Source organism: Oncorhynchus nerka, linkage group LG19 (assembly GCF_034236695.1).
Source record: "Oncorhynchus nerka isolate Pitt River linkage group LG19, Oner_Uvic_2.0, whole genome shotgun sequence".
Taxonomy (NCBI): domain Eukaryota; kingdom Metazoa; phylum Chordata; class Actinopteri; order Salmoniformes; family Salmonidae; genus Oncorhynchus; species Oncorhynchus nerka.
The window spans coordinates 5,133,695-5,146,674 of NC_088414.1; the positions used below are offsets into that span (position 1 = coordinate 5,133,695).

General features: G+C 41.1%; 1 protein-coding gene across 5 annotated transcripts in view; it reads left to right on the plus strand.

Annotated features, from left to right (window-relative positions):
- Positions 1-1,139: 1,139 nt before the first annotated feature.
- LOC115125727 (serine/threonine-protein kinase ULK1-like) overlaps positions 1,140-12,980 on the plus strand; it is a 46,810-nt gene continuing 34,969 nt past the window's right edge. For 4 of the 5 annotated variants that reach the window (XM_029655277.2, XM_029655279.2, XM_029655281.2 and 1 more), the window contains exons 1-3: positions 1,140-1,808; positions 6,780-6,872; positions 6,966-7,007. In XM_029655277.2, coding sequence (XP_029511137.1) covers positions 1,719-1,808; positions 6,780-6,872; positions 6,966-7,007 — 225 coding nt within the window. In that variant the 5' untranslated portion in view covers positions 1,140-1,718. Of the gene's footprint in view, positions 1,809-6,134; positions 6,231-6,779; positions 6,873-6,965; positions 7,008-12,980 lie in introns of those variants that run through there. The other variant, XM_029655280.2, reaches the window with a different exon arrangement.

Here is a 12,980-nt window from a genome sequence, read left to right on the forward strand (position 1 = left end):
GCACAATGTTTGCAAAAATGTACAATATGTTACGAATTTTCTAAACATATTATTTGTTGCGCTAGGTGGCCAACGCTAACATTAGCTAGCTGGCTAACATTAGCTAGGCGTTAGGGTTAAGGTTAGGAGTTAGGTTAAAGGGCTAAGGTTAAGAGAAGGGTTAGCTAAAAGGGTTAGGATTAGGGTTAGCCAACATTCTATGTAGTTGCAAAGTAGCTATAAAGTAGTGAGTAGTTGCTAACTAGCTAAAATTGTCCTTGATGAGATTCAAACACGCATCGTTTGCAACTTCTAGCAATCCAAAGGTTGCATATTAAAATCTTATTACAGACAATGTTATCTAATTAGTAACTTTGCAACTGCTTACTACTTTGCAACTTCTTAGCATGTTAGCTAACCCTTACCCTAACCCTTATTAGCTAACCCTTACCCTAACCCTTTTAGCTAACCCTAACCTGTTGCTGTATGTTCACATTATATGCACACTCATGCACCTTGACCAACCACCCTCCTTTCATTTTTGCCTTAAGTAACCTTCTGTCTTGTGTAACATATCATACTAATTTTAGCATCCCGGATTTACATGTAATACATCTAGTCTATGAGACCAGGCTTTTGAGCAAGGCCCATAACCCCAATTGCTCCTTGTAAGTGTCTGCTAAATGACCCCAAAAAATGGTGTTGTGTCTGGTCTGCCACTTGCATGACCCTCATGCAACACTGATTTATAACACATGGTGCCAGTAGAGAGATATAAACTTGGTTTTAACTAAAGACAGTTAATTATTGACTCAGCCCATACCTGTTCTTATGAGAACATCATAAAAACACACATCATGTTATTTCACTTCACCAAAAATGTGTAGAGGCTATAAAATATTTCATACAATTTGTGCTTGGGCCATAATTAACACTCTACATCAGTTATGCTATCAAAGATAGCAGGCCATTTCTGTTGATGTCAGACAATTATTATAGTTTAGGTTACTGTTCTTTTATTTTGCTGTCCAGGTAATATATCTAGTCTAGGTGGTTGCATGCAGAAAAGTGAGCAAACAAAAACAACAGCACACTTGATGTGACACCACCCTAGTTTGACGTAAAAGAAAATACAGCTGTAGCTCTGTGCGCGTGCGCAAAATTGCGGGACTTAGAGAGCAACTGAAGGCGTGCACTAACCTTGTTGAGACCATAATCGATACGAGGGTTCCTCTGGGGGTGAACTATTAGCCCATTGAAAATATAACGAGATGCCGCTTGCATAAATGTTATGGACTTGCGTTGGAACAAATTAAAACACATTATTGAACGGGTTGCAACGGAGCCAACGATATCCTCTGTATACCAACAAAAACACCCAGGCGTGCCTTCTGTTTTTAAGGTGGATATGTTTTGCTAGCAGCTAGCTAGCTTACATTGGGGCATTGTGTCTTTTGTAAACACTGCGTCAGTTGTGTAAGCTAGCTAGCTACCAAAACAAAAAAACATGGGACTCGCATATTGTTAAAAGGAGGCTGACTCCTTTCCATGCGTTACCTAAACATGAGAGAAGAAAGTCGTTGTTTCTTAAGAAGGCAGTTCATGACCATTGAAAGACGGGGTGAACTTTCCTGCTGCCCCGACTTCACGGAGGAGAAAGGGACTTCCGAGAGAGGAGATATGCGACCGTGCAACGCTTGTAATTTTACTTCAAAATAAAACCCGGAGGTTCTGGAGCGATGGAGACCGTGGGGAAATTTGAGTTCAGCAGGAAGGACTTGATAGGACACGGTGCATTTGCGGTGGTGTTCAAAGGCAGGAATAGAGAGGTGAGGGAACGATGTGGCAGTGTCATTGTGTCAATCTAGATTGTGTAAATGTAGCTATTATCCAAATGAAATAGTTGCGTCTGCATTGTTATCATTTGTATGTTGTCGTACGACCTTAATTCGGACATGGCAGCTGAAAGATGCAATCCTCGGGTTTGAGGATGAAAAATATGAACAGCCATTTGCAGATGAAATATGAGTAATAATTTATTACAAGTGAATTATGAACCTAAATTACAATATTTGCCTTTCACAGTGTTGGTGGGTGTGTTTTGTGATGGGGATGGTCGAACATCTAGCCTATTATAATTATATGTTGAGGGGGCTTTTGTCTATTTCAAAAGTCCAAACTTGACCATTGATCACAATGGCATGTTGAGACATGTTTGTCCAACAACAACAGGAGGGAGAATTCTGGTCCCATGGGGAAAATGGAAAGCCAGGCAGGCCTACCTTATTCAATCCACTGTATGTTGTTACTAGTGATGGGGGGAGATAGTTACATATTGGGATATCATTTCTTTAATGATATTGTATCGTTTTGACTATATCGCCAGATTATTTTAGCGCTAGTTGGCTGCACCTGTATCAGTATTTTGTTTAATTCATAGCTTGTTCTCCATATTCTTTTTAATAGCGAGGCAATTTGTTTTAAGTAATTTTCTTCTTTCCATGACTTATAAAAACGTGTTTTCGCATGGCTCTCTCCTGTCCCTCTACAGCAGATACATGGTGCGCAATATGTTTGGAACATCAAATCGCAGTAAAATCACAGTATCGAATCCCTGCCAATTCCCAGCCCAAATTGTTACCAATGTTCCCTCAAAAAAAATTCAGCACTGAGCAAATTTCAGGTCTGCTGATCCAAACTTGAAAATTCTGTGCAACTTCCAGTGTTTCGTTTACTGTGAACACTGAGGCTGTACCTACTTTAAGTTACAGTTTTTACAGTGGCCATGTAGACTACTGTGGCTATTTGATCAGAGTGGCCTACCATCAAAAACAATGGAGAAAATGCATTCAATAACAATTTAACATGGCAATAGCTGTTCTGTCATTCAGCCTACAGTAGCAGCCAATGGTGTGGTGTTCAATGTAGTCCTACATTCCATGAGACTTTTTCATTCTCTCATTCACAACTTGACAAACACTTGATAATGCCTCAAATTCCCTAGCGGGATCCTCTTTGTGTGGCCTTAATGTCCCCTATAAAAATCCATGCCTTCTGCAGCCAGTGGCCGTTGTGACCTTGGGCTGAACATAATAATGATAATTCCCTGCTGCGTGCTCCAAAGCTCCTCTCACTCAAATGGCTCTCCTTCACGTGATTGGGTCTTTCTCACGGGCGGCGACAAGTAAAGACTGACCCATCAGGGACGAGGCGCATATCAAAGATATTGGAAGAACTGTCCACATTTAATTTTCGTCAGCCAACAAGATGAGTAGGCCTAACGAACAGCAAAAGCACTAGCCTATGTCAATCTATTCCCCATAGTACAAACGTTTAGCTATTATATACTGTGCGAGAAAGAAATTCCAAACTGTCTGGGATAGTTGTGGGATAGATCCCAAATGAATTCAACCACTAGCATCAACTTTTTGTGAGGCTGACACAGACCAGAACATTCAGCTTAAAATATTGATAAACTGTTAGGCTATTTCTTCACATTATGCAGAAATGCTCACATGACAGCAGGCTATAAATGCAAATGTTGCACAATGCGATTTATATATGTGATGCTTTTATTCTAAAGGTGCATTTTTATGGTGAAAATTATCTTCCCCAAACGTAAAACTCACGTGCTGTGTATGTATGCAAGTTAGGCTCTAAACCTGTTGTAAAAGCTGATTTAATGTGCTTAACTTTAAGAAGTTATTTGGCCACTTTAATTGTGATGAAAACCTTATCAAAACATATAGGCCTATTGGCTAGACTACATGAGGTGTAATACAAACCTTATCAAAACATATAGGCCTATGGGCTAGGCTACATGAGGAGTGATACAAACCTTATCAAAACATATAGGCCTATGGGCTAGGCTACATGAGGTGTAATACAAACCTTATCAAAACATATAGGCCTATGGGCTAGGCTACATGAGGAGTGATACAAACCTTATCAAAACATATAGGCCTTATGGGCTAGACTACATGAGGAGTGCGGCTATGATTAGAAAAGGAATGCTTTACTTGCATTACTACACACAATCTGGGCATTATTCACAAGCTATAGGCTAATTTTGTCACCCATCGGACTATTCTTGATGTCTTTACATATACTAAATAATATACAATACCGGTCAAAAGTTTGGACAAACCTACTCATTCAAGGGTTTTTCTTTATTTTTTTTACCTTTTTCTATAGAATAATAGTGAAGACATCAAAACTATGAAATAACATATATGACAGCTTTGCACACTTGGCATTCTCTCAACCAGCTTCATGAGGTAGTCACCTGGAATGCATTTCAATTAACAGGTGTGCCTGAATATTGGCTTTGCTTGAATTGCATTGTTGTTTGGGCCATTTAAAAATATATATTTCAACATTTGAGGTTGGCAAAATGATCACACCTGTAATAGATCTGTTGTTGTATTACTTGTGAAGCACAGCTAAGTGAGAATACATTTAAATAATGTACTTTTTATTTTTATTTTACTGGGCTGATGGTGCCTGCATCTGAGGGCCCGCCTCTCAACATCCCTCCGCTCTCCCTTTGCTCCACTGACACTGACCAAAAAAAGGACACTTTCTTCCAGCTGATGGTCAAACTCGAGTCGCACCACATTATTTCTGCCTCATGCACAAATTATCTTTGTTACTCCTATGAACAGAGAAAGTGAAATATTCCACAATATTAAAAAAGACCCAAGCCGCTAATAATAATAACAACAACAATGCAAGACTACAGATCCACTTTCCTACTCATTCATTACTGCTGCAGTGCTTGTTGTAGCGCTCAGTGGAAATAGGAAGAACGTGCATTTTATGGCTTATACAAGTGTTGAATAGCCTACAAAGTGTTGACAGTGCTGAGTAAGAACTTTAAATATGAACTTACTCATTAAAATAGCATCTCTTTGCTGTATTCGTTGACTGTCTTTCTTTAGTCATGGTTTTATACATTTTGAAATCTCACAGTATCAACTTTGCTGTAGCTTTCTTTTATGCCTGCTACGTTACCTCGGACACGGTAATCTGAGCCATCCGATTGGCCAGCAGTAGACGTAATTGCTCTCTGGGGCACTTGAATTGCTCTCTGGACCCACCGGGAAGGCAGAGTTTGTACCCTCAGACACATGAAATGGTTAAAAATGGAAACAGTTCTCCTACCCTGCATGCAGGGCAGCTGAATCGATTGCACCTAAAGTCAACAGCCCGAGACCAACAAATTAAAGTAGGAACACAAGGTTTTATTGTTAGTTTTTTTTTACAGAAATGTTTGCAGATTGACTAGGAATGCCATGGCTGATATTTCTGTGGGCTGTCCCAGGGAGCTGTGCAGGAGCGCAGTTTAGAAGGAACATTGATTGTTACCATGTGTGTGGTCCAAACACTTAAGACACACCCTATCCCCTCAGCCCTCAATTAAGGGGACACTTCTGATGACTATACACTTGGCTGGAAATTGGACAACCTTTGGCTGGAAATTCTTCACTCGTTCATCCCGCGATGATTGTGTTTTCAGCCACCAGTAGCTTGTGGGTGCTTTGCTTACAGTCAATTATGAGTGCATGTCTACTTATATTGAATATATAATTATTAATATATGCCTACTGTATTATAGCTAGCAAATTAATTAGCTAACTAACTGCCCAGCTGGATCTTCTGAAGAAAAATGTTTTCTTTCTGCAATTTCCAAAAGATAACCAAACAAAGTAGCATAGTAAGTCTGGATAAGAGCGTCTGCTAAATGACTTAAATGTAAATGTAAAATAGTAGCAACATTTCTAAATTATTTGCATTCGTTTTTACTTAAACTTGTATGTTGAATTCTCCATCGATTTTGTTTTGAACTTTTCGCTGACTTTTCTTAGCGGATGTGCAATCGTCGCAAATTGAATTATGGGGAGTTTCAGGCCCCGTACATAATTGTACATTAATTGTATAATTGTACACTCGCAAAGCCGACTAAAAACGAGGGCTGAGGGCCTTACGTTGCAAACTTTCCTTGCATGGCTAATCATTTGGACCACCCTCCAAGATGGCGAGGGGGATTCCCCCAAGGGCATAAGGCTAGGGTAAGTGGATGAGGGTGTGTCTTTAAGTGTTTGGACCGCACCCCATGTCTTAAGGCGTCTGCATGCTTTGCTTTTCATCCGGAACAGTTTGCATATATTATGACGCCAATGACATTTTGGGAAGTTTTGGTCTTCAGCACGGTTTTTTTCGGCTGTTCGTGCACACATTTTTTCACCGAGGTAAGCCGAAGTCTGTAACCGAAGTCTTATGCCCCTTCGTTGGTGATTGGTCAACATTAGGGATTATTCAATGAACTGTTTGTTATCATACAATGAGAGACGAATAGTTTTCACGCACGTTTTTTTTCACTTGAGATATACTGCACCAAAGATGTTAGATGTAAAATTGCGCGACTAAGAGCTCCTCTGCACAAAAAAGTCAAAATGAATGCCATTTCTTGAGTTATCTTAGATTGATTCAGACTATTTTGAGGAAGTGTATACTGGCTACGATGTCTCAAGAATGGCAAACAGTACTATTCCTGCTTTTTTTCTCATTTTTTCAAACAAAGGTATTTTAAGGGAGTATGTAAGTCATACTCATTCGGTTTGCCTAGCCACCAGCCGAACCAAAGCACGCATAAGGCTTTATAGTAGACTACCTTTCCACTTCCTTAGATTCCATGCTTTTTACCGATAAGCATTCATTAAACGGCATTACATGCACCCAGAAAACATTAGGAAAAATGTGTATTATAATCTTTAATAATTATTTTTGTTTGTCTATAGAAACACGACTGGGAGGTGGCTGTGAAATGCATAAATAAGAAAAACTTGGCAAAATCTCAGACCCTTTTGGGAAAAGAGATCAAGATACTTAAGGTAAGACAACCAGTTTTATTATCGATAGTGTATACAGTAAGACTTTCAATTTGAATAGCTGTAAACTTGCATTTCCCATTTATTTTCCCCCAGGAACTAAAACATGAGAACATTGTTGCATTACATGACTTTCAGGTATGTATTAAGCCAAATCCTTAAAGGTGCAATGTGCTGAAATCGCTCCACCTTATCATGGTTTGCCTAATATCAGTTTGTGACAAGTGTAGAGAATTATTGTACCATCTAAACTGCTGTGAAAAACATTGTCAATAACCAAAAATATTGTATTTTCAGCTGTTTGAAGCAGGTGTACAAAACCAAAACTTGAGAACTGGAGGCATAGAAATAGCGCACATAGAACATATCTACCCCTTCTTAGACTTGATGAGAATGACAACTCTTATAACTCAAATTTGAATGTCAATTTGGAAGCAACAACATGTCATTTTTTGGACAGCCTGACCAAATTCACACATGTGAGTTATAGATCTGTCATTCTCATTGAGACCAAGTCTGAAGTGGTAGATTTGTTCTATGTGCCTACTTATAGTCTTAAGTTTAATTTTGGCTTCTTTTACTTTCATTTTATTACACAAGCTTCAAACAGCTGAAAATACAATATTTTGGGTTATTGAAATATATTTCACAGCTGTTTATATGGTGCAATGATTCTCTACATTATACTTTGCTTGTTTTGTCACATAAATTGAAGATAGGCTATCTATTCATTTTTTTTTGCAAGGGGGAGGGGTGAAATGCATATTTTGACCCACTTTTCTTTCATGTTATCTTTGTTGCATTACTTGCTGGTTGTTACAGGAGTTTGTTGTTCTGTACTGAGCTTCTCTGTACAATTCATTTATCAATCATTATACGACAGGTGGCACTAATCCTGCATTGGTTAAATTCCAGCCGGTGTCTTATCTCACACTTCTTTTAGACTAACATTTAATTTTCAACAGCGGATGTCTTCTCTGTACAATTCATTTATCAATCATTATACGACAGGTGGCACTAATCCTGAATTGGTTAAAACCACATTCCAGCCGGTGTTTTATCTCACATTTCTTTTAGACTAACATTTAATTTTCAACAGCGGATGTTTGTATAAACCTTGTTGTCTGTCCAATAGTAACTTGTCGGGATGAGGCAGGCAGCGTTTCCCAGCCAGTCGAAATCATGACTCAGCTGGCATAGTTTTTATGGATACACAGGGCCTTCGGAAAGTATTCACACCCCTTTGTTGTCTGTCTCTCCAACATTTGCAACATTGTTTCAATATTCAAATTCGATCTCCAGCTGTCCAATGAGGATGAGGCAGGCAGCGTTTCCCAACCAGTCAAAATCATGACTCAGCTGGCATAGTTTTTATGGATACACAGGGCCTTCGGAAAGTATTCACACCCCTTGACTTTTTCCACATTTTGATAGGTTACAGCCTTATTCAAAAATGTATTGAATTGTTTTTTTTCTTCTCATAAATCTACACACAATACTCCATAATGACAAGGCAAAAACAAGTTTTTAGAAATGTTTAATTGATTAAAAAAAATAAAAAAAATATCACATTTACATAAGACCCTTTACTCAGTACTTTGTTGAAGCACCTTTGGCAGCGATTACAGCCTCGAGTCTTCTTGGGTATGACGCTACAAGCTTTGCACACCTGTATTTGGGGAGTTTCTCCCATTCTTCTCTACAGATCCTCTCAACCTCTGTCAGGTTGGATGGGGAGCGTTGCTGCACAGCTATTTTCAGGTCTCCATAGAGGTTAGATCGGGTTCAAGTCCTGGCTCTGGCTGTGCCACTCAAGGACATTCAGAGACTTGTCCCAAAGCCACTCCTGCGATGTCTTGGCTGTGTGGTTAGGGTCATTGTCCTGTTGGAAGGTGATCCTCCAGTCTGAGCTCTGGAGCAGGTTTTCATCAAGGATATCTCTGTACTTTGCTCCGTTCATCTTTACCTCGATCCTGACTAGTCTCCCACTGAAAAACATCCCCACAGCATGCTGCCTCCACCATGCTTCACCCAAGAGATGGTTTTGGCCATGTGATCAGCAGTGCCTGGTTTCCTCTAGACGTGACACATGCATTGCTTGCTGTTTGGGGTTTTAGGCTGGGTTTCTGTACAGCACTTTGTGACATCAGCTGATATAAGAAGGGCTTTATACATAAATGTGATTAAATTGATTGATTGACTTGGCATTAAGGCCAAAGTGTTCAATCTTGGTTTCATCAGACCAGATAATCTTGTTACTCATGGTCTGAGAGTCCTTTAGGTTCGTTTTGGCAAACTCCAAGCGGGCTGTCATGTGCCTTTTACTGAGGAGTGGCTTCCGTCTGGCCACTCTACCATAAAGGCCTGATTGGTGGAGTGCTATAGAGATGGTTGTCCTTCTGGAAGGTTCTCCCATCTCCACAGAGGAACTCTGGAGCTCTGTCAGAATGACCATTGGGTTCTTGATCTCATCTCTGACCAAGGCCCTTCTCACCCGATTGCTCAGTTTAACTGGGCGGCCAGTTCTAGTTCTAGGAGTCTTGGTGGTTCCAAACTTCTTCCATTTAAGAAAGATGGAGGCCACTGTTCTTGGTTACCTTCAATGCTGCAGAATTGTTTTAGTTTTTGCTCTGACATGCACTGTCAACTGTGGGACCTTATGTGGACCGGTGTGTGCCTTTCCAAATCATTATGTGGGGCGGCAGGGTAGCCTAGTAGTTAGAGCGTTGGACTAGTAACCGAAAAGTTGCAAGATCGAATCCCCGAGCTGACAAGGTAAAAATCTCTCGTTCTGCCCCTGAACAAGGCAGTTAACCCACTGTTCCTAGGCCATCATTGAAAATAAGAATTGGTTCTTAACTGACTTGCCTAGTTAAATAAAGGTAAAATAAAATGTCCAATCAATTGACTTTACCACCGGTGGAGTCCAATCATGTTGTAGAACCATCTCAAGGAAGATCAATGGAAACAGGATGCACCTGAGCTCAATTTCGAGTCACATAGCAAAGGGTCTGAATACTTATGGAAATAATATTTTTCTGTTTTTATTTTGTATAAATTAGCAACAATGTCCAAAAACCCATTTTTGCTTTGTAATTATGGGATAATCAATCAATCAAATGTATTTATAAATCCCTTTTACATCAGCCAATGTCACAAAGTGAAAAACTCCAAAGAAATGCAGGAACCTAGGAAATAACCTAGAGAGGAACCAGGCTCTGACGGGTGCCAGTCCTCTTTTGTCTGTGCCAGGAGGAGATTATAACATTACATGGCCAAGATGTTCAAACGTTCATAGACGACCAACAGGGTCAAATAATAAAAATCACAGTGGTTGTCAAGGGTGCAACAGGCCAGCAACCCAGAAGTAAATGTCAGTTGGCTTTTCATAGCCGATCATTCAGAGTTAGAGACAGCAGAGAGAGAGAGTTGAAAACAGCAGGTCTGGGACAAGGTAGCACGTCCGGTGAATCAAATCAAATGTATTTATATAGCCCTTCGTACATCAGCTGAATTCTCAAAGTGCTGTACAGAAACCCAGCCTAAAACCCCAAACAACAAGCAATGCAGGTGTAGAAGCACGGTGGCTAGGAAAAACTCCCTAGAAAGGCCAAAACCTAGGAAGAAACCTAGAGAGGAACCAGGCTATGTGGGGTGGCCAGTCCTCTTCTGGCTGTGCCGGGTGGAGATTATAACAGAACATGGCCAAGATGTTAAAATGTTCATAAATGACCAGCATGGTCGAATAATAATAAGGCAGAACAGTTGAAGCTGGAGCAGCAGCACGGCCAGGTGGACTGGGGACAGCAAGGAGTCATCATGTCAGGTAGTCCTGGGGCATGGTCCCAGGTCAGGGTTCCATTACCTAGCTCCCTGACACAACTATTGCAGCATAGTTACTAGAGGCTGAGACATGAGGGGTCAGGAGACACTGCCACCATCCGACGATACCCCCGGACGCGACCAACCAGATAGGATATAACCCCACCCGCTTTGCCAAAGCACAGCTCCCCCACCACTAGAGGGATATCTTCAACCACCAACTTACTACCCTGAGACGAGGCAGAGTATAGTCCACAAAGATCTCCCCCACGGCACGAACCCGAGGTGGGGCGCCAACCCGGACAGGAAGATCACGTCAGTGACTCAACCCACTCAAGTGACGCACCCCTCCTAGGGACGGCATGGAAGAGCACCAGTAAGCCAGTGACTCTGTCCCCTTAATAGGGTTAGAGGCAGGTAATCCCAGTGGAGAGAGGGGAATCGGCCAGGCAGAGACAGCAATGGCGGTTCGTCGCTCCAGTGCCTTTCCGTTCACCTTGACACCCCTGGGCCAGACTACCCTCAACCATAGGACCTACTGAAGAGATAAGTCTTCAATAAAGACTTAAAGGTCGAGACAGAGTCTGCGTCTCTCACTTGGATAGGCAGACCATTCCATAAAAATGTAGCTCTATAGGAGAAAGCCCTGCCTCCAGCTGTTTGCTTAGAAATTCTAGGGACAATTAGGAGGCCTGCGTCTTTTGACCGTAGCGTACGTGTAGGTATGTATCGCAGGACCAAATCGGAAAGATGGGTAGGAGCCTATGTAATGCTTTGTAGGTTTGCAGTAAACCCTTGAAATCAGCCCTAGCCTTAACAGGAAGCGTGTAGAGAGGCTAGCACTGGAGTAATATGATACATTTTTTATGTTCTAGTCAGGATTCTAGCAGCCGTGCTTAGCACTAACTGAAGTTTATTTAGTGCGGGTAGCCAGAAAGTAGAGCATTGCAGTAGTCTAATCTAGAAGTGACAAAAGCATGGATACATTTTTCTGCTCCATTTTTGGACAGAAAGTTTCTGATTTTTGCAATGTTACGAAGATTGAAAAAAAAGGTGTCCTTGAAACAGTCTTGATATGTTAGTCAAAAGAGAGATCAGGTCCTTCAGTTTTATTTGAGATGACTGTACAACCATCAAGATTAATTGTCAGATCCAACAGAAGATGTCTTTGTTTCTTGGGACCAAGAACTAAGATCTCTGTTTTGTCCAAGACATCCACTTCCTTATGTCTGAAACACAGGCTTTGCGGGGAGGGCAGTTTTGGAGCTTCACCATTTTTCATCGAAATGTACAGCTGAGTATTGTCCGCATAGCAGTGAAAGTTAACATTATATTTCTGAATGACATCACAAAGAGGTAAATGTATAGTGAAAATAATAGTGGTCCTAAAACGGAACCTTGAGGAACACCGAAATGTACAGTTGATTTTTCAGAGGACAAACCATCCACAGAGACAAACTGATGTCTTTCCAACAGATAAGATTTAAACCAGGCCAGAACTTGTCCATGTAGACCAATTTGGGTTTCCAGTCTCTCCAAAAGAATGTGGTGATCGATGGTATCAAAAGCAGCACTAAGGTCTAGGAGCACGAGGACAGTTGCAAAGCCTTGGTCTGACTCCATTTAAAAGGTGATTTACCACCTTCACGAGTGCAGTCTCAGTGCTATGATGGCGTCTAAAACCAGACTGAAGCATTTCGTATGCATCCGCATCATCTGGACACTTCCGTATAGAGCGAATCACTGGTACTTTCTGCTTTAGTTTTTCCTTGTAAGCAGGAATCGGGAGGATAGAATTATTTTGCCAAATGGAGGATGGGGGAGAGCTTTGTATGCATATCTGTGTGTGGAGTAAAGGTTGTCTAGGATTTATTTTCCTTGGTTGCACATGTGACATGGTGGTAGAAATTAGGTAACGTGGATTTAAGTTTGCCTGTATTAAAGTCCCCGGACACTAGGAGCACCGCTTCTGGGTGAGCATTTTCTTCTTTGCTTATGGCCTTATAGAGTTGGTTGAGAGCGGTCTTAGTGCCAGCTTCGTTTTGTGGTGGTAAGTAGATGGCTACGAATAATACAGATGAGAAGTTTCTTGGTAGATAGTGCTGTCTACAGCTTATTATAAGGTACACTACCTCAGGCGAGCAAGACCTCGAAACTTCTTTAAGATTAGACATCGCCCACCAGCTGTTATTGACAAAAAGACACACCCCCATACCAGAGGTAGTGTCTCTGTTCTGCCGGTGCATGGAAAATCCTGCTAGCTCTATATTGTCCGTATCTTCGTTCATC